This window comes from Coregonus clupeaformis, chromosome 14 (assembly GCF_020615455.1).
Source record: "Coregonus clupeaformis isolate EN_2021a chromosome 14, ASM2061545v1, whole genome shotgun sequence".
Taxonomy (NCBI): Eukaryota; Metazoa; Chordata; class Actinopteri; order Salmoniformes; family Salmonidae; genus Coregonus; species Coregonus clupeaformis.
This window is the reverse complement of record NC_059205.1, coordinates 9,002,913-9,029,294: the sequence shown is the minus strand read 5'-3', so window position 1 is coordinate 9,029,294 and position 26,382 is coordinate 9,002,913. Positions and strand designations below refer to the sequence as shown.

General features: G+C 43.4%; 2 protein-coding genes across 3 annotated transcripts; both read right to left on the bottom strand.

Moving 5' to 3' along the window:
* Positions 1-1,723: 1,723 nt before the first annotated feature.
* LOC121581437 (regulator of G-protein signaling 2-like) lies at positions 1,724-4,826 on the bottom strand. 2 transcript variants are annotated; one of them, XM_041896934.2, is made up of 5 exons: positions 4,460-4,826; positions 4,178-4,246; positions 2,837-2,898; positions 2,545-2,711; positions 1,724-2,197 (listed from the first exon to the last, which is right to left on the bottom strand). In XM_041896934.2, the coding sequence occupies exons 1-5, from the start codon at positions 4,513-4,515 to the stop codon at positions 2,003-2,005; spliced, it is 549 nt and encodes a 182-aa protein (XP_041752868.1). In that variant the 5' UTR covers positions 4,516-4,826; the 3' UTR covers positions 1,724-2,002. The 2 variants fall into 2 exon arrangements, with proteins under 2 accessions (XP_041752868.1, XP_041752869.1); XM_041896935.1 differs by having other exon boundaries at positions 4,178-4,243.
* A 15,311-nt stretch (positions 4,827-20,137) lies between these two features.
* On the bottom strand, positions 20,138-22,594 carry LOC121581436 (regulator of G-protein signaling 21). The gene is made up of 5 exons (XM_041896933.2): positions 22,443-22,594; positions 22,161-22,220; positions 21,987-22,048; positions 21,682-21,848; positions 20,138-21,264 (listed from the first exon to the last, which is right to left on the bottom strand). Exons 1-5 carry the CDS (start codon positions 22,523-22,525, stop codon positions 21,079-21,081), a joined length of 558 nt encoding a protein of 185 aa, XP_041752867.1. The 5' UTR covers positions 22,526-22,594; the 3' UTR covers positions 20,138-21,078.
* Positions 22,595-26,382: the final 3,788 nt, after the last annotated feature.

Here is a 26,382-nt window from a genome sequence, read left to right as displayed (position 1 = left end):
GTTTGCTCAATACCTGCTAGCTTTTCATTTTTCTTTCAACCTCTGTGCGAAATGTATACATTCTGTAACCTTATTGTCAAGTCCAACACGTCTCCTTGACAATAGTTAGTCAGTAAGCATGAATTGGTATTCAGACCTTTAATACAAGCATAATTATCATGGCACTTGCTTCATAATCATTGTCTAAGGGCCAAGAGGTTTTGTACAGTACATTTGTATGTAATTTAGTAGCCTATGTATGAAATATACAAAAATGTACAGTCCGGTTGTGGTCTGGTGTCACTTTTGGATGTGATAAGTCTCTGAATAAACCATGCTTTTGTCACTTCAAGATTAGACTACCGCAATGCTCTACTCTCCAGCTACCCGAATAAAGCACTAAATAAACTTCAGCTAGTGCTAAATTGCTGTCTCTGCCTGGCCGGCTCCCCTCTCTCCACTGGGATTCTCTGCCACTGACCCTATTACGGGGGCTGAGTCACTGGCTTGGTAGTGCTCTCCCATGCCGTCCCTAGGAGGGGTGCATCACGTCTTGCCAGGCTTTTTTCTCGCTATACTCGACTTGAGTGGGTTGAGTCACTGACGTGATTTTCCTGTCCGGTTTTGCGACCCCTCGGGCTCGTGCAGTGGGGGAGATCTTCGTGGCCTATACTCCGCCTTGTCTCAGGCTAGTAGGTTGGTGGTCTGTTGATATCCCTCTGGTGGTGTGAGGGCTGTTCTTTGGCAAAGTGGGTGGGGTTATATCCTGCCTGGTTAGCCCTGTCCGGGGGTATCTTCGGATGGGGCCACAGTCCGTCTGTCCTATTTGGTGTCAATCTCCTGTCTTATCTGGTGTCCTGTGTGATCTTAAATATGCTCCCTCTAATTCTCCCATCTCTCTCTCTCTCTCTCTCTCTCTCTCTCTTTCTCTCTCTCTCTCTCTCTCTCTAGGACCATGCCTCAGGACTACCTAGCCTGACGACTCCTGGCTTTCCCCATCTCTAGTCCACCTGATCGTGCTGCTGATCCAGTTTCTGCTGTTCTGCCTGCGGCTATGGAACCCTGACCTGTTCACCGGACGTACTACCTTATCCCAGACCTGCTGTTTCAACCCTCTCTCTCCCTCTCCCTCTCTACCGCACCTGCTGTTTCGACCTCTGAATGCTCGGCTATGAAAAGCCAAATTACATTTACTCCTGAGGTGCTGACCTGTTGCACCCTCTACTCTATAACCACTTCGATTATTATTTGACCCTGCTGGTCATCTATGAATGTTTGAACATCTTGAAAAACAATCTGGCCTTAATGGCCATGTGCTCTTATAATCTACACCCGGCACAGCCAGAAGAGGACTGGCTACCCCTAGGTTTCTAGGTTTCTTCCTAGGTTCCTGCCTTTCTAGGGAGTTTTTCCTAGCCACCGTGCTTCTACATCGGCATTGCTTCCTCCTTGGTGTTTTAGGCTGGGTTTCTGTATAAGCACTGTGACATCTGCTGATGATACATTTCATGGATTGATTGAATCTTGGCTGCGATAGCTGGCTATGATTGTGTTATCAGATGAGACCTTCCTGCAATGTTCAGTGTAGGTGGAGAGCCATGGTCGATGCCCTAACGCGCCACAGGGGGATGAAGAGGACTAAGGCCGCACCCCGATTCTCTACTCTCTTCCAGAAGTGTACTTGTACTTACACATGGAATTGATGTAAGCATTGGCTGGAGGAGTTTCCACATCGCTAAATCCATGATTATGTTTTTTTTTATTGTATAATATATATCAACAAGCTGAATTGCATGTACAACTTATAATGGAATTATTAAATATGAAATATTACATGTTTACTAATATACATCACCATCAATATATACAAATAACACATACACTTGAAGTCAGTAGCTTTCATCATCTGTTTATCAGGTGAACCATTCCATGTGAGGTAGTGTTCAAGTCAAGTGCACACTTCAGGAGAAAAGTAGAGAACTGGGTTGTCAGAGTCCATTTTTGGAGTGTGAGTCAGTGAGTCTCAAACTCTTCTATGTTTTCCTAAGCCCCTGCCACCAGCACACAGGTCCTTGTAGTAGTCAGACTGAATGAACCGAGGATATGCATCATTCTCCATAAGGCTACAGACCTTCCTCTGGGCACTGTCGAAACAAGATGGCGTTGGCTGGTGGAGACTCTGAGCAATGGTGTCTCTTGTGTAGTGATCGACGTTAACCTGATTTGAGAAAAAAATGCAATAATCACACTCTACACAAGCTTAAATAACACTATTTAGACACTATTACCTATTATCATATGTCAGTCGTTCTTTGTCTAATTTGGTTTTAGATTTAGGTTACTTTTAAATCTATTTTAGTTTATTTTTTTCATGTCATCCTGGAAAGCTCAAAGATTATATTCTCCCACTGTGCAACAATACAGAGTTACTCACGGGGAATTTCAAAATATAATTATTTTGAATCTGTATAACTTTCAAAGAAAGTCACTAATTTATTATCACTATAAGGAACATAAAGTAATCTAAATGATGGTATTGTCATAATGATAACAATGTGTTTTTACCTCCATAGGGGAGTCACTTTGGATGAATTCTTCAAAAATGCCAGTAGCTTTACAGGCAAGTTTCTCTGGACTGGTGATGGATTTGAACTCTTCACAGGCAAGCCAAAACTCCAGATTCTCCTCACAAAACTCAGACTTAAGGAAGACCCGAAATGCTGCTTGTCCACCTAGAAGCGAAATGGAGGGGAAATATTTGGGTCAACTTGGGTGTACTCTGCAGTCTAGTAAAGTGTGTTTTATATATTTACTAAAATATGTATAATATGACTCCTATATATATAAACAAAATTACATTTATGATTGAGTAGTTTCTCTAAGGATTGTCCCCACTGTTTCGCCTCATCAACAGATTGTCTGCAAGAAATAAAATAACAAAAAGAGGTTGAAATATGGGAATAGTGTAATTGAATTAGTGTTGCACGGTATACCGGTACCACCGTCATATCAGAATTTAGAATACATTAGTACCGTTTCATATGATACTACCAACATGTTCGGCCCTACCGATCTAAAGAACTCGCTGTCGCCTGTTATAAAAATGTTTATAAAGTCAGTGGTTTATAATTTCAGTAAAGAAAAATTTAACAACAGCAACTAGTCTTTTGTAAGCACCGGTCCAATAATGTACACTTCATTTTCATGTGCATATCACGTGTGGCAGCTGTGATCAGCCAGCCGCATCCCCTACCTGCCCTCTCTCACCTGCTTCTGTCCTTCCGCTCTTCCTTCACATCTATTCCTCCATCAGTTAAAATATATGTATAATTTAGCCTCGATAGCAAGCAGGGATGGAGACCCTGATCAGTCTTTTGTTGTTACATTTGTACATTTGATACATTGGATTAGTGCGCCGAGCGAGCAAAATTGATACATTGTATATAATTTCATCCCTGATATAACCAAGAGCACAGGCCAATCTGAGTATAGGCTTTGCAAGTTCGCTGTCATGCAGCAGTGCCAGAGAGGAAAAACTGCTTCGCGACAGGTATGCTTGCAGCTTTAGAGCAAAGAAAACGTGTAAAAAAAAAATCACTCCTATAACCGGAGCTACCTTTTTTTTCTCCCTGCTCGATTTCGTTCGCATAATCGTCCCGCTAATGATTGTTTTGATAACAAACAACGTTGTTCAGTCATGTTACCTATCTAGCTAACAACCTGCTAGCTTGACAGTAGGTCTAGGCAAATTTGATTGGCACAGGAACCCAATTTGTAAATCGCTCTGGATAAGAGCGTCTGCTAAATGACGTAAATGGAAATGGAAATGAAAAGGGTATGCTACTCGTGAGATGTGCTTCAAAGGTATGATTGATTCATATAGGCCAAACTATATCAAAACTCTTTCTCTTTCTGGTAATCCTTATATTCTGTTTGGTGCCTAAAGTTGTTAAAGTTGGGAGCAGTGTGCGAATGTTTGGGAGAGAGTGGTGTGTTGCAAATATGAGCAAATTAGCCATTCTATTCAGTATTATGTTATACAGTGAACAGTGTGACGTTAAATTAAATATATGTTGTATTGAGTAGAAGTGTGAATGTCAGTGACAGGTTTGTTGTTGAGCACATGCGCATAACGTTTAGAAAACGGGAACAAGCGTCTGGAGGACGGCGCGAAATGGAATATATTGAAAATACATACCTGGGCATTATATTCCTTGAGGGACTATGGATGAATTTGTGGAGTCTGGATTTCCAGGGAAAATGCCTGCTAATGAAATGATAAGAAAGCAGAAAGAATGTTCACAGTGTTATTTTTAATAATGTCTTATAGCACACTTATCAGGTGACATTATCATTTACCATATATGTGATGAAATTATAGAAATATAATACATAACAAATATGTGCTCATAAAGCCTATAACAACTTTTTATTTAAAAAATAATAATAATTACACAATTAAATTACATCAACAACTTACAAAAGCCTTTTGGTCTTGTCAAGTTCTTCTGAGGCCGTCTCACAGCAAATATCCATTTTTGATTATTTGTGTTCAATAGCTAAATACTGTGTGCATACTCAATTCTTAAGGAAGCTCGGTGGATTCTTTATGCTCTCTGACACAGCCAAGAATACCCAAGCTCCACCTGCATCTCAATCCTGATTGGCTCTTCTCCGTAATCACGGGGAAATCTCTACTCAACAGCCAGCGATGAAGGGTCACTGAGCATTGTCCCAAGACAACAAAAGCTCAACAGATGAGTCCCAGCCAGCACATTTGGTTCCTTTGAAGTTGTGGGAATGTATATTTTTTGGTTTCAAATTGATTGTGGGAACAAAGCCATACGTTTTTTGACCAGTAAAACGAAAATGTGTTTTAAACGTTCTGAGAACAGAAGTGAACATGTTGCCTATTCTGGGAATGTTTATTTTTAGAGAGGTTCTGAGAATGTTTCACTCTGGTTCCTTTTTTGAACTCTAAGCACAGATAGGACACATGGAATTAATCATAAAAATACATTTATTTTTTACATAGCATCAGTGAGATTCAAACCTATAATCATATGTTCTCAAACCATGGATTTAGTCCACTGCGCCACCAGGATGGAGCTAGCATGTTATGTTTTTTTAGGCATACAAAGCTGTTCATTTTAGTCTATTCAGAGAGACCCCATTTCAAAGGAAACAATCACTCATTAAGATCAGGTCTGGCCAATTAGTGGGCACGGCCAACACACCTGAACACACTTAACAAGATAGAAGATAGAGAGTTTTGTTGATGCTGAAAATGGAATGTATAAATTTTTTAAATAACATTCTAATACCTTTCTCAGAACGTTACTAACATTTTCTTGTGGTTTTTATGGAACGTTTTCTTCACGTTCTGACAACGGATTGTATGTTTTTAAATAACATTCTTAGAACGTTCTCTAAAAGTTACTCATGTTTTCTTGTGGTTTTTATGGATCGTTTTCTTAACGTTCTCTGAATAATTTGAGAATATGACTTTACATAGAGCCACGAGGAGACCTGTAGGAAACGTTATGCTGAAGTACTGAAATTCCCACAGAAGAACGTTGTTTCTTAACATTCTTATTTTAGAACATTCCCAATGTCAAACCTTACCAGTTCGAGACAAATTGAAATGAAATGTAACTACAGTATGTTTGAACTTTTAGTAAAACTTCCTATTAAAGTAATGAAATACCAAGATTTTTTTTTATCAAAGCCATCATTGTAACGATCCCGGCAGTCTGAGTCGGGTCCTGTCTGTGGACTAGTTTTTCTGCTCGTGATCTCCAGTTTCCCGAGGGTTCTGGAACGCTCCGGGGAGCTCTCTTGAGTTCCGCACCTGCATCCCATCAGCAATCTGCACACCTGGTCCTGATCATCACCCTTCTTAGGCTCTGGCCTAACATCCATTCCCTGCCGGATCGTTAGCCATGAACAGTAGGTTTACCAGAGTATCAGTCTTAGAGCTTCTAGCGTTCGTTTTGTTGTTTTGCACCTTGTTGGTTTGTTGTTTACTTACCTCCGTTTTGTTCCATCTGCAGTCACTCGTCCGGAACCTTCATCCAACCTCTGCCTGGTGGTCGGCGGCTGCCGAGCCATGATTGGATCAACCACTGCACCCCCAACAACTAATCAACGCCACCCGCTCGGTTCCCTGGATTATTCAGCATTACTCTTGACTTTGTAAATAAACACTCACCTTCGTTTCAACTTACCTTGTCCTGGTCTGCTTCTGGGTTCTGGCTTTGTAACTCGTGACAGAACGATCCGGCCAGTAATGAACCCAGCGGACCTGGACTCTGTTCGCCATGCCATTACCCATCAGGAGAAGATGTTGGGCCATCATAGCACGGAGCTACAGGAGATCGCGTTGGCAGTTCGGAACCTTTCTACCGGTCTGACGGAGGTCCAGAACCAGCGCAAGTTTCCGGTGGAGGATCCACTACCGGTTTCACCCATCTCGCCTGCCGCGTCTGGAGCTGTGTCCTTCCGTGAGCCCAAGGTTCCGGCGCCGGAGAAATATGAGGGGGAGCTGGGAAGATGCCGTTCTTTCCTTATGCAGTGTGGGTTAGTGTTCGATCTACAGCCCTACTCTTATGCCACAGACAAGGCTAGGATAGCCTTTGTGATTGAGTTGCTGCGTGGTCGAGCGCTGGAGTGGGCTTCAGCCGTTTGGGAACGACAAGACCCCTGCATGGCTTCATACCAGGGGTTCACGGCCGAGATGAGGAAGCTCTTCGACCATTCCGTCCGAGGGAGGGACGCAGCTAGGCGCCTGTTTTCGCTTCACCAAGGAACTCGTAGCGTGGCCGACTTCGTGATCGAGTTCAAGACGTTGGCTGTGGAGAGTGGGTGGAATGAGGAGTCTCTGCAAGCGGCCTTTTACCAGGGTCTGTCGGAGCAGCTCAAGGATGAGTTGATCTCCTATCCGGAGCCCTAGTGACCTGGACAGCTTGGTAGCCTTGTCTATTCGGGTGGATAATCGAGTCCGTGAGCGAAGGAGGAGAAGCAATGGGGTCCGTCCAATCGATCAGCTTCTCAGGTTCCAGTCGGGTCGGGGATTGGACCAGAATACGTCGATCATCGTCCACCACACAGGATTAGTGGAGAGGTCCTGTCTCCCGATTCTGAACCAATGCAAGTAGGGCGGCACGGGTTAACCAAGGAGGAACGCCAACTCAGACGTAGGACTAACTGTTGCCTCTACTGTGGTGGATCGGGACATTACCTCGCCACCTGTTCCCGGCGGTCGTCAAACTGCGCGGCTCGCTAAAGTTGGGAGGACTTTTAGCGAGCCAGTTTCGACCTCTCAATACCTCTGTCAGACCCCGTTTCCCGGCTACCCTTGTGAACAGGAATCAGAGCTTAGCGATTAACGCTTTTATCGATTCAGGTGCCGGTGGAAGCTTTCTTGATGCCGAGTTGGTGGAACAGCTGGGGCTTTCCAAGGAGCAATTGCCGGAAGCCATTGAAGCGACCACTCTGAACGGCAGTAGTCTGGCACGTATCACGATGAGGACTGAACCGGTTAAGATGCTGTTGTCGGGGAATCATTCGGAGATGATTTCATTCTTCATTCTGCCGTCTTCCCATGTTCCTCTGGTCCTTGGATACCCCTGGCTGAAGGGAACACAATCCCACGTTCGATTGGGTGACGGGCAAGGTAACGAGTTGGAGCCTTGATTGTCATGCTAACTGTCTCAAGACTGCCTGTCCCCATTCGGTTCCCAGTCAGGTGATTGAGGCTAAACCCCCAGATTTGTCCCTGGTTCCCGAGACATATCACGATTTGGGGGAAGTGTTCAGTAAGCAGAAGGCTCTGTCACTCCCTCCCCACCGACCATATGATTGTGCCATCAACCTGTTCCCTGGAGCTGTCTACCCCAAGGGAAGGTTATACAGTATCTCCCGCCCTGAACGTGAGGCTTTGGAGACCTACATCAAGGAGTCCCTAGCTGCTGGTCTCGTTCGTCCCTCGTCATCACCCCCTGGGGGGCAGGATTCTTCTTTGTGGGTAAGAAGGATGGCTCTCTTCGACCGTGTATTGATTATCGGGGGGTTGAATGACATCACGGTCAAGAACAAGTATCCCCTGCCCTTGATGAGTTCTGCCTTCGACTCCTTACAGGGTGCTACGGTGTTCACCAAGCTAGACCTACGCAATGCGTATCACATGGTCCGGATCAGAGAGGGAGACGAGTGGTTGACGGGTTTCAATACACCGATGGGTCACTTGAGTATCAGGTGATGCCGTTTGGACTGACCAATGCTCCAGCGGTATTCCAGAGTATGGTGAACGACGTCCTGAGAGATATGATCGGTCTCTTTGTGTTTGTTTACCTGGATGACATTCTGATCTTCTCGAAGGAACCTTCCGACCACGTCCAGCATGTCCGGCAGGTTCTGCAGCGATTGTTGGAGAATCGCCTGTTCGTGAAGGCCGAGAAGTGCGAGTTTCACGCCCACACGACATCCTTTCTCGGGTACATCATCTCCAGGGGGAGATTAGGATGGACCAGGAGAAGGTTAGAGCGGTTCTGGAATGGGCCCAGCCCGATGCGAGATTGCAGCTCCAGAGATTTTTGGGGTTTCGCGAATTTCTACCGCAGATTCATCCGGGATTACAGCCGTGTGGCCGCTCCGTTAACTGCCTTGACTTCCAGTATCAGGAGCTTCAAGTGGAATCCGGAGGCGGATCGAAGCGTTTCTGGATTTGAAGAGGCGATTCACCAACGCACCGATTCTCTCTCAACCGGACACGGCCCGTCAGTTCGTCGTTGAAGTGGATGCGTCTGATGTGGGAGTTGGCGCCATCCTGTCGCAGCGATGCTCCACGGACAGTAAACTCCATCCCTGCGCCTACTACTCTCGTCGCCTTTCGCCTGCGGAGAGGAATTACGATGTGGGTAACCGGGAGCTTCTCGCGGTGAAACTTGCCTTGGAGGAGTGGCGCCACTGGTTGGAGGGGGCGGAGCAACCGTTTATTGTCTGGACTGACCACAAGAATCTTGCTTACGTGCAATCGGCTAGACGTCTCAACTCCCGTCAGGCCAGGTGGTCGTTGTTTTTCGGACGATTCAATTTTTCCCTGACGTTCCGACCTGGATCTAAGAACGGCAAGGCGGACGCCTTGTCTCGGATGTTCTCCAAGACGGAGGAGAGTGGGTCCAAGACCGAGACAATTCTCCCCCGGAACTGCGTCGTGGGAGCTGTTAGGTGGAGGATTGAGGAGGAGGTGATGGCGGCCCTTCGGACGCAGCCCGGTCCCGGTAACGGTCCACCCGGTCGGTTGTTTGTGCCTGAGTCGGTTCGTCCTGCGGTCCTCAAATGGTCCCACGCCAGCAAGATGGCTTGTCACCCTGGCGTGGCTCGGACGATGGCGTTTCTTCGCAGACGTTTTTGGTGGCCTGCCATGGCCGAGGATACTCGGGGTTATGTTGCTGCCTGTCCAGTGTGTGCGCAGAATAAGAGTACCAATCGGCCCAGCTCTGGACTACTTCACCCCCTTCCTATTCCCCGGCGACCATGGTCGCATCTGGCCCTGGACTTTGTCACTGGGTTGCCCGCTTCTGAGGGGAACACGGTCGTTCTGACTATCGTGGACAGATTCAGCAAGTTCGCCCACTTTGTGCCAATTGCCAAGCTTCCCTCTGCCTCGGAGACGTCCGAGATCCTGGTTAGGGAGGTTTTCAGGGTCCACGGTTTGCCCAGTGATATCGTTTCCGACCGTGGCCCTCAGTTTACCTCTGCTGTCTGGAAGTCCTTCTGTTTGGCCATTGGAGCTACAGTCAGTCTCACATCTGGTTTTCACCCCCAATCTAATGGTCAGGCGGAGAGAGCCAACCAGAAGATGGAATCCACGCTACGCTGCCTGGCCTCTTCCAACCCCACCTCCTGGGTCTCTCAGTTGCCTTGGGTTGAGTATGCCCACAATACTCTCCCCTACATCTGCCACTGGGATGTCTCCCTTCCAGTGCCTGTATGGCTACCAACCTCCCTTGTTCCCTTCTCAGGAGAAGGAGCTCTCAGTGCCTTCTGTTCAGGCCCATATTCGTCGTTGCCACCGGACCTGGCATCGGGCCAGAAAGGCACTCCTTAGAGTTTCGGACCGGTATCAGCTCCAGGCGAATCGTCGCCGGATCCCCGCTCCCACCTATACCATCGGAGATAGGGTCTGGTTGGCCACACGGGATCTTCCTTTACGGACTGAGTCTAGGAAGTTGTTACCGAAGTTCATTGGTCCGTTTGTGGTGGAGAAGGTGATCAATCCAGTGGCAGTTCGACTCAAACTACCGAGGACGCTCAGAGTCCATCCCACCTTTCATGTCTCCTGCCTCAAGCCTGTTTTCCTCAGTCCTCTGTTGCCTCCTCCGCCTCCTCCTCCTCCTCCTCGGATGATCGGAGGTGGTCCTGCCTACACGGTGCGACGCATCATGGATTCCAGACGGCGGGGCCGGGGTTTCCAGTATCTCGTGGACTGGGAGGGGTATGGTCCTGAAGAGAGGAGTTGGATTCGCGGCGACAGATCCTAGATGCTGACCTCATTCGTGACTTCTACCGCCTCCATCCTGGCGCTCGGGAGTCCGCCCGGTGGCGTTCGTCGGAGGGGGGTACTGTAACGATCCCGGCAGTCTGAGTCGGGTCCTGTCTGTGGACTAGTTTTTCTGCTCGTGATCTCCAGTTTCCCGAGGGGTTCTGGAACGCTCCGGGGAGCTCTCTTGAGTTCCGCACCTGCATCCCATCAGCAATCTGCACACCTGGTCCTGATCATCACCCTTCTTAGGCTCTGGCCTAACATCCATTCCCTGCCGGATCGTTAGCCATGAACAGTAGGTTTACCAGAGTATCAGTCTTAGAGCTTCTAGCGTTCGTTTTGTTGTTTTGCACCTTGTTGGTTTGTTGTTTACTTACCTCCGTTTTGTTCCATCTGCAGTCACTCGTCCGGAACCTTCATCCAACCTCTGCCTGGTGGTCGGCGGCTGCCGAGCCATGATTGGATCAACCACTGCACCCCCAACAACTAATCAACGCCACCCGCTCGGTTCCCTGGATTATTCAGCATTACTCTTGACTTTGTAAATAAACACTCACCTTCGTTTCAACTTACCTTGTCCTGGTCTGCTTCTGGGTTCTGGCTTTGTAACTCGTGACAATCATCTATCCTGCACCATTCCCATAACGTTGTGGGAAGGTTGTATGGAAAATAACCATAGGACAACCACACTCTCACCAAGCTCTAAGATACATATGGTTCTCAGAATGTTATGGGCTAGCTTTTATCTGATGAGAGTCACTCCAATTCCTCTCATTTACTTGCCATAGATGGGGGCACATGAGCGCAACCAGCGTCAGACCTCACGCTCCCTTTATTATTGCCTAATTACAGATGTAGGATCTTCATTTGCTGAGGATTTTCCTGCACAGCAGGAAATGCAAACTTGTAGTGTATTTGAGTTATTTGTGACTTAGAGCAATCCAAATGTTTTTTGTGTATGACTTTATAAGAAAGATAAATGGGAGAAAGATGCAATATAAGTGGATGGACATGCTTTAAAGTTGCAGATGGCGGATTTCAAACCCCCAGAGCAGAGGGCCATGCATGGTCCAGAGTCGGTTTTAGACCACCGTGCCAAACTCCAGCACATCCAAGGACCGTTAAGCACTTTAAAATACATTCTATGTAAGAAATGTGCTATATAAAGATTGGTTAATTGATTGTTTAGAGAATAAGTGCGTATCTGCATGTTCCCTTTAGGATTGCAAGTGCTTTGAGTTGTCTAACTTTGTGAGCGAGACAAAATGTGGAGTTCAGGGTGTCCTAATCGACAAGGCATTTGCACCTGTTGTTTTCATCGGGGAATGAGACATAAAAAGTGGGGGAAAGGGACAGAAACATTGATAAAATGAAGTGACAAGTAGATCAGAATCTGTGTGTAGACTACTGCTATGTCGTTAGCTGTTCAATAGGCAATGTGAAACCTGTGAGTTCCTTGTGTTTGTGGCCTTTATCCAAGACGTTATCTCAGGCTATTTCGTCATCAGGTTGAGGATCCAGTTCAATCAGGTCAAGAATGTTCTTTAAATAGACTGTTTGAGGAGTTAAAAATAAACCTCAGTGGAAGAAGGTGTGGTGAGGAATGACTGGAATGTGCTCTGTTGTGTGACAGGATTGTAAACATTTGGGAGGTAGTCTATTTATAGGATCTGTGTTTGGACGTCAAACTAGTAAATCAACCATCCCAGGATACTCCACTAGAGGATGTGTTCTTTTCAATTTGCAAGGGTAACTTTATATCATGTAATTGTTGTCCATTTCTGACCCTACCCTAGTTGTATAATGGTGTTTACAGTCCTTCATGGTGATACTCAAAGCTCAGGGAATGGAAAAAGTATATATTTGCATAGGCCCAGAAATATATTAACCCAAACATAGGCCTAACCGTTCTCTGTTTCCACTGTAGTAGGTTACTGTGCATATAGGTAGACAGCTATGTAGACAATGTTATTTAAGAAAAAGTCTTATTCATGTGATGATCCAGTTGACTCCAACGCAGAGGAAGTGAGAACCTGCTGATCGAAACAGGGTACAATCAGTGGAAATTCTTGCATTGATTTCCTTCAATGAAACAAGCATTGTCAATGTTCTTTGGGTTTGTCATACTGTACAATGCTTCCCTTATGCTTTGTGTACTGTGTGTGGCAAGTTAACCTAGAATCACACAATGTTCCCTTTCAGTCAGTCAACTTCGGTACAACATACTATGGGGAGTGGCACTCGTGCGACTTTGGGTTTAAGGATCTAAAATCACGCCTGACAAGGCCAATGAAATCCGCGCCTCGCTGGAAGCCCAGCTTTCCACAGGGGATAAGAGTGAGGCTCGGATTCATTCCTTAAATTATTCCGCTCTTCACCTCAGTGTGAACAGGAACGATTCACGCTACTAAAACAAACAATTGGAAAATGAGGCTGTCTTACGTTTCGCCAACTAAACTGTCCCTTAGTGGTAGAGTGTGCTCACCACCTGGATGTTGTGTGCTGAAGTTCAAATCAAATCACATTTTATTTGCCACATGTGCCAAATACAACAGGTGTAGACCTTACAGTGAAATGCTTACTTACAATCTCTTAACCAACAATGCATTTTAAAGAAAAATAAGTGTTAAGAAAGTATTTACTAAAATAAACAGTAAAATAACAGTAACAAGGCTATATACAGGCTATATACAGGCTATATACAGGCTATATACAGGCTATATACAGCTATATACAGGCTATATACAGCTATATACAGACTATATACAGCTATATACAGGCTATATACAGGCTATATACAGGCTATATACAGGCTATATACAGGCTATATACAGGGAGTACCAGTACAGAGTCAATGTGCGGAGGCACAGGTTAGTCGAGGTAACTGAGGTAATATGTACATGTAGGTAGAGGTAAAGTGACTATGCATACAGTGGCTTGCGAAAGTATTCAAAATGTCAGTGAGCGCGATCACACAGTCGTCCGGAACAGCTGGTGCTGTCATGCATGCTTCAGTGTTGCTTGCCTTGAAGTGCGCATAGAAGTCAATCAGCTCATCTGGTAGGTTTGTGTCACTGGGCAGCTCGCGGCTGCGCTTCCCTTTGTAGTCTGTAATAGTTTGCAAGCCCTGCCACATCCGACGAGCGTTGGAGCCGGTGTAGTAGGATTCAATCTTAGTCTTGTATTGACGCTTTGCCTGTTTGATGATTCGTCGGAGGGCATAGCTCCTTGAAAGCGGCAGCTCTACCCTTTAGCTCAGTGCGGATATTGCCTGTAATCCATGGCTTCTGGTTGGGGTATGTACGTACGGTCACTGTCGGGACGACATCATCGTTGCACTTATTGATGAAGCCAGTGACTGATATGGTGTACTCCTCAATGCCATCGGAAGAATCCCGGAACATATTCCAGTCTGTGCTAGCAAAACAATCCTGTAGCTTAGCATCTGCGTCATCTGACCACTTCCGTATTTGAGTGAGTCACTGGTACTTCCTGCTTTAGTTTTTGCTTGTAAGCAGGAATCAGGAGGATAGAGTTATGGTCAGATTTGCCAAATGGAGGGCGAGGGAGAACTTTGTATGCGTCTCTGTGTGTGGAGTAAAGGTGGTCTAGAGTTTTTTTCCCTCTGGTTGCACATGTAACATGCTGGTAGAAATTATGTAAAACGGATTTAAGTTTCCCTGCATTAAAGTCTCTGGCCACCAGGAGCGCCGCCTCTGGATGAGCATTTTCTTGTTTGGTTATGGCCTTATACAGCTCATTGAGTGCGGTCTTAGTGCCAGCATCAGTTTGTGGTGGTAAATAGACAGCTACGAAAAATATAGATGAAATCTCTCTTGGTAAATAGTGTGGTCTACAGCTTAACATGAGATACTCTACCTCAGGCGAGCAGAACCTCGAGACTTCCTTATTGCGCTGTGTGCGCAATATCAAGACTGCCGCATCTGGCGGGGTCAGGTCTGGGTGGTCTGCCATGGGCGGTTTCATTTAGTATCCGTTGCGGTGGGATTCTATTTACCCATAGTTTGTTGTACCAAAGTTGACTGACTGAAAGGGAACATAACATCATGACTATAACTACTGCTCCCTGAAGGAGGTCATAACGTTCAATTTGTCTATACAGATGTACAATCTTAATTTGATCACTTTTGTTGCTGAGAATTTCCCTGATCTGACAATATAGGTCAAATTAAGATCCTACACCTGTAGTTCCCCATGTGATTAGGGAAGAGTGATGTTCATCTCATGACTTGGACTAAAGTAATGCACTCTTGATTTGGTCTGAGGTTTGAAGACATATACAACAGCAAAGAGACCATAGATACAGTGCCTTCAGAAAGTATTCATAACCCTTAACTTATTCCACATTTTGTTGTGTTACAGCCTGAATTCAAAATGGATTAAATATTTTAAAAAATTCACCCATCTACACATAACACTCCATAATGACAAAGTGAAAACATGTTTTTAGAAATGTTTGCAGATTTATTGATTTATTAATCTCAATTACAAAAGTATTCACACCCCTGAGTCAATACTTTGTAGAAGCACCTTCAGTCTTTCTGGGTAAGTCTCTAAGAGCTTTCCACACCTGGATTGTGCAACATTTGCCCATTATTCTTTTCAAAATTCTTCAAGCTCTGTCAAATTGGTTGTTGGTCATTGCTAGACAACCATTTTCAAGTAAATTTAAGTCAAAAATGTCTAAAAACATCATTCCACTTTGACATTATGGGGTATAGTGTGTAGGCCAGTGACCAAAAAATTCTAAATGTAATACATTTAAAATTGAGGCTGTAACACAACAAAATGTGGAAAAAATCAAGGGGTGTGAATACTTTCTGAAGGCACTAAGCACAGGAAAAATCCTAGAGGAAAACCTTATTCAGTCTGCTTTCCACCAGACACTGTGTCACGACTTCCTCCGAGGCTGCCCCTCCTCCTTGCTCGGGCAGGCTTCGGCGTTCGTCGTCCCCGGAGTACTAGCTGCCACCGATCTATGTTTCGGTGTTTGTCTAGTTTGTCCTGATTGATTTCACCTGTTTCCCATTATGTTACATTGTATTCCCTTTAATAATATAATAATAATAATATGCCATTTAGCAGACGCTTTTATCCAAAGCGACTTACAGTCATGTGTGCATACATTTTTACGTATGGGTGGTCCCGGGGATCGAACCCACTACCCTGGCGTTACAAGCACCATGCTCTACCAATTGAGCTACAGAGGACCTTTATAACCCCCTGTCTCTCATTGGTTATTGTGTGTGATTGTTTTCCGTGAGGTCGGCAGTGTTCGGGTGTATGCGTATTTTGTTCCTCCCTGTTTGGAGGTTTTGTTTGTATTTTGATTACTGTGCTAGTAAAGTTCGTCTGCCAGTAGGTCGGTGTCCTGCGTTTGACTTCGCTCACAGCATACACGTCGCCCTGACACACTGGGAGATGAATTCACCTTTCAGCAGGACAATAACATAAAACACAAGGCAACATCTACACTGGAGTTGCTTACCAAGAAGACAGTGAATGTTCCTGAATGGCAGAGTTACAGTTTTGACTTAAATCTACTTGAAAATATGTGGCAAGACCTGTAAATGAGAACAACCAATTTGACAGAGCTTGAAGAATTTTGAAAAGAATAATGGGCAAATGTTGCACAATCCAAGTGTGGAAAGCTCTTAGAGATTTACCCAGAAAGACTCACAACTGTCATTGCTGCCAAAGGTACTTCTACAAAGTATTGACTTAGAGGTGTGAACACTTACAGTATGTAAATTAGATATTTATGTATTTCATTTTCAATACATTTGCAAACTTTTTTAAAAACACATTTTCACGTTGTCATTATGGGGTATTGTGTGTAGATCGGTGAGAAGAAAATCCAGTTTAATCCATTTTGAATTCAGGCTTAACACAGCAAAATGTGGAAAAAGTCAAGGGGTTTGAATACTTTCTGAAGGCGCTGTAGATACTGTACATCGAGGCTATAGATGTCATATGCACAAGCATCCAAGTGAGTTCCATTTGAGTGTGCATCTACTCATGCAGTGTATTGTGTATAAGTGTGTATACGTGGGATCTTGCTTTGTCACTGTGTTGTGCATGTCACCTTGGGTTGTGCATGAAAAGGAAAAAGTTTTTTGCAACACTTACTTTATTAAGAATTGTACAGTAGTTTTTATAGTAATTTATCAACAGTTAATTATCAGCTTGTAGATTGTTTATGAATCTATACTAAGAAACTACAAGGTTGCCAAATACTGATCTGATAAACCAGGCATCGGCGACGTAAGGCACACGTGCCAAGGCTGGCACGCAAGTGTATTTGCCTTGGCACGCCAATAAATTTGATAAAATTTATAAAATGAATGAAATTGCATTCGTTTTGAAATTGCATTGGTTTTCCAAAAATGGCTACTGCTTTGGACCTGACACCGTTCCTGAGAGTATTCCTTGGGCCAGTGTTTCCCAACAGTCCCCCAGTAACCCCAACGGCACACAGTTTTGTTCTAGCCCCGGACAGTTTTGTTGTTAGTTGACAAGTGTAATCAGGTGTGCTTGTCCAGGGCTACAACAACAATGTGTGCTGTTGGGGGTACTGGAGGACTGTTGGGAAACACTGCTTTAGGCCTACAGTATGTGTCACGCCCTGACCTTAGAGATCACCTGTATTCTCTGTTTGGTTAGGTCAGGGTGTGATTTGGATAGAATCTAGTGTATTCTATGTCTATGTTGGCCGGGTGTGGTTCCCAATCAGAGGCAGCTGTCTATCGTTGTCTCTGATTGGGGATCATACTTAGGCAGCCATTTTGCCTACCTTTAGTTGTGGAATCTTGTTTCTGATTCTGTTTCGGCTTGTTGCTGTTAGCCTTTAGAACTTCACGTTCAGTTGCTTTTGTTATTTTGTCTGTGTTTATTAGAATAAACGACTATGTACGCATACCATGCTGCACCTTGGTCTAATCCTTTATACAACGAACGTGACAATGTGTGAAGATGATGTATCTTGGGTATAATTTGAAAGAAGAAGGGGAGCGTGGCTAAGATGTAGAAGGCGTGTCTCTCTCCAGAATGCGCTCTCTCCTGCCAATTTGTGTACATTCATTGTTTCATAACTTCATTGTGTGAATTGTTTGCCCTTTGATACATTCCCCATTACATACAGTATATCACCAGTAGTACATTTACCATTAATCCCCATAAATTCTAATCTACGATGTTTGTTTGGTTACGGTCATTTATGTTAATGCATTCAATATATTATCATTAGTCGTTTACCTTTCTCATTGTCAGTGTGGACACGTTGTTTGTAGCGCTTGCAACCTTTGCTACACTTGTGAGAAAGAAGTTATGTGTTTTTGTGCCTCATAAGCAGGATTTTCAAATTGTCATTTTTGTCAATTATACAGTGGGGAAAAAAAGTATTTAGTCAGCCACCAATTGTGCAAGTTCTCCCACTTAAAAAGATTAGAGAGGCCTGTAATTTTCATCATAGGTACACGTCAACTATGACAGACAAAATGAGAAAAAAAAATCCAGAAAATCACATTGTAGGATTTTTTATGAATTTATTTACAAATTATGGTGGAAAATAAGTATTTGGTCACCTACAAACAAGCAAGATTTCTGGCTCTCACAGACCTGTAACTTCTTCTTTAAGAGGCTCCTCTGTCCTCCACTCGTTACCTGTATTAATGGCACCTGTTTGAACTTGTATAAAAGACACCTTTCCACAACCTCAAACAGTCACACTCCAAACTCCACTATGGCCAAGACCAAAGAGCTGTCAAAGGACACCAGAAACAAAATTGTAGACCTGCACCAGGCTGGGAAGACTGAATCTGCAATAGGTAAGCAGCTTGGTTTGAAGAAATCAACTGTGGGAGCAATTATTAGGAAATGGAAGACATACAAGACCACTGATAATCTCCCTCGATCTGGGGCTCCACGCAAGATCTCACCCCGTGGGGTCAAAATGATCACAAGAACGGTGAGCAAAAATCCCAGGACCACACGGGGGGACCTAGTGAATGACCTGCAGAGAGCTGGGACCAAAGTAACAAAGCCTACCATCAGTAACACACTACGCCGCCAGGGACTCAAATCCTGCAGTGCCAGACGTGTCCCCCTGCTTAAGCCAGTACATGTCCAGGCCCGTCTGAAGTTTGCTAGAGTGCATTTGGATGATCCAGAAGAGGATTGGGAGAATGTCATATGGTCAGATGAAACCAAAATATAACTTTTTGGTAAAAACTCAACTCGTCGTGTTTGGAGGACAAAGAATGCTGAGTTGCATCCAAAGAACACCAAACCTACTGTGAAGCATGGGGGTGGAAATATCATGCTTTGGGGCTGTTTTTCTGCAAAGGGACCAGGACGACTGATCCGTGTAAAGGAAAGAATGAATGGGGCCATGTATCGTGAGATTTTGAGTGAAAACCTCCTTCCATCAGCAAGGGCATTGAAGATGAAACGTGGCTGGGTCTTTCAGCATGACAATGATCCCAAACACACCGCCCGGGCAACGAAGGAGTGGCTTCGTAAGAAGCATTTCAAGGTCCTGGAGTGGCCTAGCCAGTCTCCAGATCTCAACCCCATAGAAAATCTTTGGAGGGAGTTGAAAGTCCGTGTTGCCCAGCGACAGCCCCAAAACATCACTGCTCTAGAGGAGATCTGCATGGAGGAATGGGCCAAAATACCACCAACAGTGTGTGAAAACCTTGTGAAGACATACAGAAAACGTTTGACCTGTGTCATTGCCAACAAAGGGTATATAACAAAGTATTGAGAAACTTTTGTTATTGACCAAATACTTATTTTCCACCATAATTTGCTAATAAATTCATTAAAAATCCTACAATGTGACTTTCTGGATTTTTTTCCCTCATTTTTTCTGTCAGAGTTGACGTGTACCTATGATGAAAATTACAGGCCTCTCTCATCTTTTTAAGTGGGAGAACTTACACAATTGGTGGCTGACTAAATACTTTTTCCCCCCACTGTATGTCTATGATACATCTTTCTCTGTCAGAATACAGCGCAAAAAAACTTCCACACATCCTGTTCTTCTGACGAGATAGAAAGTCTGCTAACTCAACCGTCCTGAGGCTTCTGACTGTTACATGATCCAGTTATCTGAGGAGAATCTGGTTACTAATACACAGTGTTGTCCAAACAAGGAAATGATGACGATTTGTCACGATGTGTTTTTTGTCTCACTACCTCAATCAACAATCAAACACATCTGAGACAGAGAACTGGTTCAGGAAGCGGCAAACAGCCACGTAAAGTTAGATTCTCTGCCGCCAAATCCTTCTCCTGGTAACACTTTACCTAAACTAAAGAATCCTGGTGTAATGCTTTATAAGTTGTTATAAGCATGTAGGAGCCTTTATAATGCCTTATAAAAAGGCTTATAATATGTTGTATCTTTCTATGCATACAGTTTTAAACTATCTGGCTGTTATTTTGTTCAGATGCATAATGCATTTTACCCAAATGCTTGAAGTAAAAAGTTACCTTTTCAGTAAAATGTGTGAAGCTTCTTCAACAAAACTGGTATTTAAAAAACCTTATGATGTTCTCAGTAAATGATCAGTGCTTTGAAGGATTGAAGCAGTAATTTATTTTTGTAAATGTATGTGTTTTTATTGAATTTATATTCAGTAAGATCCTAATTTAGCAAACAAGTACATTAATTATATTGGAAATCATGTTGTATAAATACAACTAGACAAATCTTAATTTTTACATACGTACAGCGCAACATTTTTACATTGTCATTCCTTCACATATTAATTCTCCAACATGTTTTTTTAGCTTACATGCCTCATGGTGTTGTGTTAGAGTACATACATAAACCCATTCTAAAATTGTATTGGATTTAAAAGACAAACTTAGTAGATAATTGTATCTAATGTCTCATTAAATAACTCCACTGATGAACTGCAGATACCTGCTCTGGCTGTTTTAGATGCATCATTGAAAACATCCCCAGAACTTTGACACAGAAAGTCCCTAGCAATCAAATGCTCGGCAAGGTAATCCCCCAGCACCCCATCTCTGTCATAGAAATACAATCTATTTCTATGGTCTCTGTAATCCCTTTCTATGTGTCATATGTTAAATTTACATTTTAATCATTTAGCAGACACTCTCATCCAGAGCGATTTACAGGAGCAACTAGGGTACACCTTGCTTAAGGGTACATCAAAATACTTTTCACCTAGTCAACTCAGGGATTAGAAACAGCAACCTTTCAGTTACTGGTCCAACGCTCTTAACCACTAGGCTACCTGACCAACGAGCTGCTGACCCTGTTGTGCTTCTTTTTCAAGTGAAAGTACAAAGACTACTAGCCACATAGGTCAACAAGGATTGCCAGCAAAGTCGCTTCTGTACGTTCCTTCCAGCCTTTCCCTTTGGCCTGTTATCTCTGTACCCAGTAGAATTCACATTTGGACACATCTTCTTATGAATCCCATTTGCAAACCCTTCCTGGCTGTCTGACATTGCAGTCCATTGTTGGAAGCCTCGGTCCAGTTTCTACCATTCATTTACATCTTAATGTAGTCTGATGCAGAGTCCAGTAAGGTCCTGTAGATGTTGGCTCTGAGGAACCTGGGGTAGGAGTCTTTCTCCATCAATCTGTACACAATCCTCTGGGCCTCGTCGAAGCAAACTGTGGTGGGCGTCTTCACATTCCGCCTGATGAGATCTCTGGTCTTGTGGTCAATGTTGATCTGGAGAGAGATAGAGGAAACTGATGAGACTTAGTGGATACAAGCAGATGTGTCCATATAAAGTAGATACATACATGATCTAAGATCTACATGTTTTTCGTAAAGTATTATAAACTGGGTGGTTCAAGCCCTGAATGCTGATTGGCAGAAAGCCGTGATATATCAGAGTGTATACCACGGGTATGACAAAACATTAATTTTTACTGTTCTAATTACGTTTGTAACCAGTTTATAATAGCAATAAGGCACCTCAGAGGTTTGTGGTATATGGGCAATATACCACGGCTAAGGGCTGTATACAGGCACTCTGCGTTGTGTTGCGCATAAGAACAGCTCTTAGACGTGGTATATTGGCCATATACCACACCCGCTCGGGCCTTATTGATTAAATATACTGTGTTTGTGAGTACAACATACCTCTTTTGGAGCCTCGGCTTCAATGTATGTCTTGTAGATCTTCTTGGCCCTGGAGGACAGCCTGAAGGATGACTTGATCTTCTTGTAGTCTTCACAGATCAGCCAGAACTCAATGTTCTCGTCACTGAACTCCGTCTTCAGGAAGGCTTGAAATGTTGTCATGCCATCTAAAGGGTACAGGGGGGGGGGGCAGACTTAGCTAGGCTGAACAACCTGCAAACCTACGAAAATTGACATATGAAGATCATATCATCAACCTCCTGTTTTATGTTTTAAAGTTGTTTTGAAGTACATGAAATGCTTACTTTTTGATGCGAGAAGTCTCTCTAAAGACTGGGACCACAGGATAATTTCCTCAGGGCTAAGTCTGTAAAAGTGGAGGACAGTTAGTTTCAGATCAAAACACTGGATGGAGATGTGGTTCATGGATGTGTCCTGAAAGGAAAGGTTCATGGACATGGAGAGTCTATCCTATTTACCGTTCAGTGTTGGGGGCTTGGGAAGATCTGCGCTGTAGTCGGGATTTCAAGTCGCTTCCCCTGAAACATGGAGTAAATAGGTGAATATACAGTAAAACACAAGAATACACACAAAACGTGCACATGCACAGTAAACCCCAAAGTTGTCTTGTTCCTAAGTGCAAAGGAAACCAGCAACATCATTCAATGTTTTTTTTAGAACAATTAAATCTGCAAAAGTGCCGAATTACCAATAAACCAACTTGGAATGTAAACGGTATCAACAATACTGCAAATACTCACTTTGTCTGCTTTCTTCTCTTGTCCTCCATGTCCACGTTGTGTGAATGCAGTTCCCTTGATGGTGATGTGACTGAGATAGGCATGTTTGGGGAAACAATAGCTGGGTTCTGTGTATGGAGTACTCAGTGTTGGAGTTCTCTGCAAGTCCTCAAAGTGTGTCTGTTTTGACAGTCTCATCAACACCCCTCTTTATACAGAATATGGTTGCTGTGAGCGTCACCCGTTTCGTTCATTCCTAACCGCAGAATTAGAGGAAGTAGAGTATGACGCTTGCTTGTTCATACCAGCTCAATGCAGCTGCCTGTCTGCACGTTCAGAAACCTGCACAGGTCATTACCTGTTGAGATTAAGGCCAGGAGATGCAAATATGATGTTGGAAATTTAAACAACAGATAAGCAAATATTTACCTTTACTCTGCGATTTGGCTTAGGTAAAGAACAAGGTCCTTTGTTAAAGTTTTCAAACACTTTTGTCAGGTGGAAGTTATACTTTCATAACGCCTTTTGATTTCGTGTCCCATGATTCTGGAACTTCTGTTTCCATCACTCTAAATGTGACTTTCTCTATTTATTTCTATACAGTTTACCCTTTGTTAGCTAACACCTTTACAAGCATTTTTGGGTGTAGGTCAACGCATGCTTTTTACTAGACTTCTGTTTCTACCAACATATAAACGTTTTCATTTTGAAGAGTATAACCTTTTGGATGAGACATAATACAGACATAATAGGTGTCAGAAGAGTTGGCATCATGACGCCTGGATGGATTATTTCCCCATTATTCATTTTATCTGGAGTTATTGCCAGAAGTTATTGGTCCTTTGTAGCTCAGTTGGTAGAGCATGGCGCTTACAATGGCAACATAGTGGGTTCGATTCCCAGGACCACCCATATGTAAAATGTATGCATGCATGAATGGCATATATTGTAAATGAAATAGGGTGCAAGCAGAAGGGAGGAAAATACAGTACCTCAAAGATTTGACTGGATTCATCACTGAAAACCCCAATGCCCACCTTTTAGTCTCACCGTACAGCATTACATCAGTAGTGGCTTCTGACATTTCCTTTTCTGTCACAGAGAACCAATCATATACAGTATGGTATATACACAGATAGATCGGGGCCTGATCACAATAGATTTAAAAGAAAGTTAGTCTTGACTAGAGGTCCTCTGTAGCTCAGCTGGTAGAGCACGGCGCTTGTAACGCCAATGTAGTGGGTTCGATCCCCGGGACCACCAATACACAAAAATGTATGCACGCATGACTGTAAGTCGCTTTGGATAAAAGCGTCTGCTAAATATTATATTATAGGTCTAGACATCATGCTGTCAAAGACATTTAAAGTGATGCTCCAGAGCTTTTAACAAAATAAATTCAGCCAGTAGTTTTGAAAGGGGTCCCCAAAAGTTGTAACAATTGTTCACTACATCATCAATTTCCTATGACATGTTACGTCCTGCAAATTTGTATGATATGGTCCGACTGCATCTTCAAGTTTTAAAAATGGCAGATCTTTATCATATGACAACTGAGCAATTTAAACCAGTAGTCAGTGTTGCTTACATCAGTGTTGCTAACAGTTAGTGTCACTATGAAGAACCAATCAGGATAACCGTGTGACGGTCACATGGTAGCAGAGAACGTCATACTTCAAATACAGTCCTCAGGAATACATTATCGTTTCATGCTGTGTTCTGTACTGTATGTTCAATTCAGCAGTATCTCTTTTGTATCCTGTAATCTCTCTCTCTCTCTCTCTCTCTCTCTCTCTCTCTCTCTCTCTCTCTCTCTCTCTCTCTCTCTCTCTCTCTCTCTCTCTCTCTCTCTCTCTCTCTCTCTCTCTCTCTCTCTCTCTCTGTGTGTGCATTTGAGAGTTTGTGTGCATGCCTTGTAGGTTTGTACTGTACAGTAGGTTTACCACCAACAGAAGTAAATAAGAGCAGAGAAAAAAACCCAGAGGAAGTTGTGGTGTTCACAACTCAACCCCACCCCTACCGTGTAGTTTACATAGCACCTCTGAAAATAACCTGAACATTCAAAAACCAAACTGAACAAAATGTCCCACTTTCGGTTGGCAGATCACATGTGACTAACCAAACCACCTACTTCCTCTGTCCTAAGCAGCCAACTGAAATGTGTAATGTTATATAAGGACCTGATGACTCCCATGAAAATAAACAAATGAAGTATTGCAGAAATTAAATATATGGGAGGCAGTGCATTCGTCATGAGGTATAGTCATTCCACTGACACAGGATTGGCAAATTGACATATTGGGTACCGTACGTTTTTGAAACCTAATGGAATACTGAATGCACTGCTAACTGCAGCCCACGCAGAGCATTTATATTGGATTATTTAGAATTTTGTACATGATAACATATTATACATAACTAGAAAAAGTACATTTCATGAAGAAAATGTGTGTGCTATTTTCAGCTGTTGTTAAAGGTCAATGTAGAATTGAAGCCGAACAGACATTGGAGACTTTCTATGATACCAGGTGTATTCTGGGAAACATGTCCTCTCTGTGTACCTCACTTTGCATGCCTTCACCATGGTTACGTAAGGTATGCAAAGGGCCTCTTATCAGGCCATCGCTCAGCGATGCACCTTTGGCCCCAGTACTCACATTAAACAAACTTTTCAGGGCATCTAAACACTGTGTTTTAAAGCTTCCATTAGATCAGTGTAAATAATCAGAAAAAGGTATTCTCAGTGCGTACTGCATAGTTCATTACTGTATTTTTCTTTGTCCTTCAATGATGTGAAAGTTCCCCAAAAAATGTCCACACGTTGTCTGTTACATAATGTGGTGGTGTGTCATAACGGTCTATGTGAAATTTGTGCAGCGTCTGTTTTCTGTGCTAAATGTGTGTACCATTCACCGTAGGAGGATGTTGCTCCTCAACTTCTGGTGCAGGGCCAGTTTAATTTGTTTACAAAATAGCCTTCATGCTACCAGAACAAAGTCCATTTGAGAGCTTTGCTGCCATCTGGTGTTGAAAAGCTGAACGCACTTCAGGGACCACATCCCTCTATTCCAAAACCCTTTTAACCCTTTTTTCTTAAAGTGTGCAGACTGGCTCACCCCCACAGCTTGGGCAAGAGGGAGTTTGCATCATATTTCTTATTCCATTCAGATTTATCCACGATGGGAGGTGAAGGTGTGCACTCTTCAGGGAGAAGGGAAGTTAATCGGACCACAATCATGGTCAATCAAAACAATCTGGATGTTTTGCATCAAATTCAAAATGATAGCACGCAAGATACAGGCCTTCCCTTTGTTTCCCTGGTTGACTGGGCACTTTAAAGGTCCGAATGCACTGTGCATTTTTGTATGACAAAAAAATGCATATAACTTTGTAAAATGTAAATGTAAATGTATTGCAGTAGTCAGTGCACCTATTGCAACAGCAGGCACATAAAGCTTGCACCTTTCTTTCCAAAAAAGATCCACACAGAACAAGGACAGGAGTTTGGGAACTCATTTGGATAGTTTATCTTATTTTGAATATGATGCTTGATTCATTCAGAAAATGTTGATTTCAATTTGAGACAGTATCTGATTACATAAAATTACAAAAGTGATAATACTATTGATACAAATTAAGAGCTTATTTTGTCATTTAATTTATGGTCAAAGGGGTAACATTTAGCCTTTTTAGTCTCTAACAATAACTCAGTTAAATACAACAACATTTCACACATTATAATATATACAGGAATTCCTCTTCAGTTTTAATTGAGATTGGAATCAACCCATGAAATGTAGTCACAAGTTTAAGAAAAGCTATCTCTGATATCGTTTTGACCTGGATTGCATTAAGATGGTACTGTATGCATAAGGAGATGAAAGGGGTGAAAGACTAGCATACTTAAGCAATAAGGCCCGAGGAGGTGTGGTATATGGCCAATATACCATGGCTAAGGACT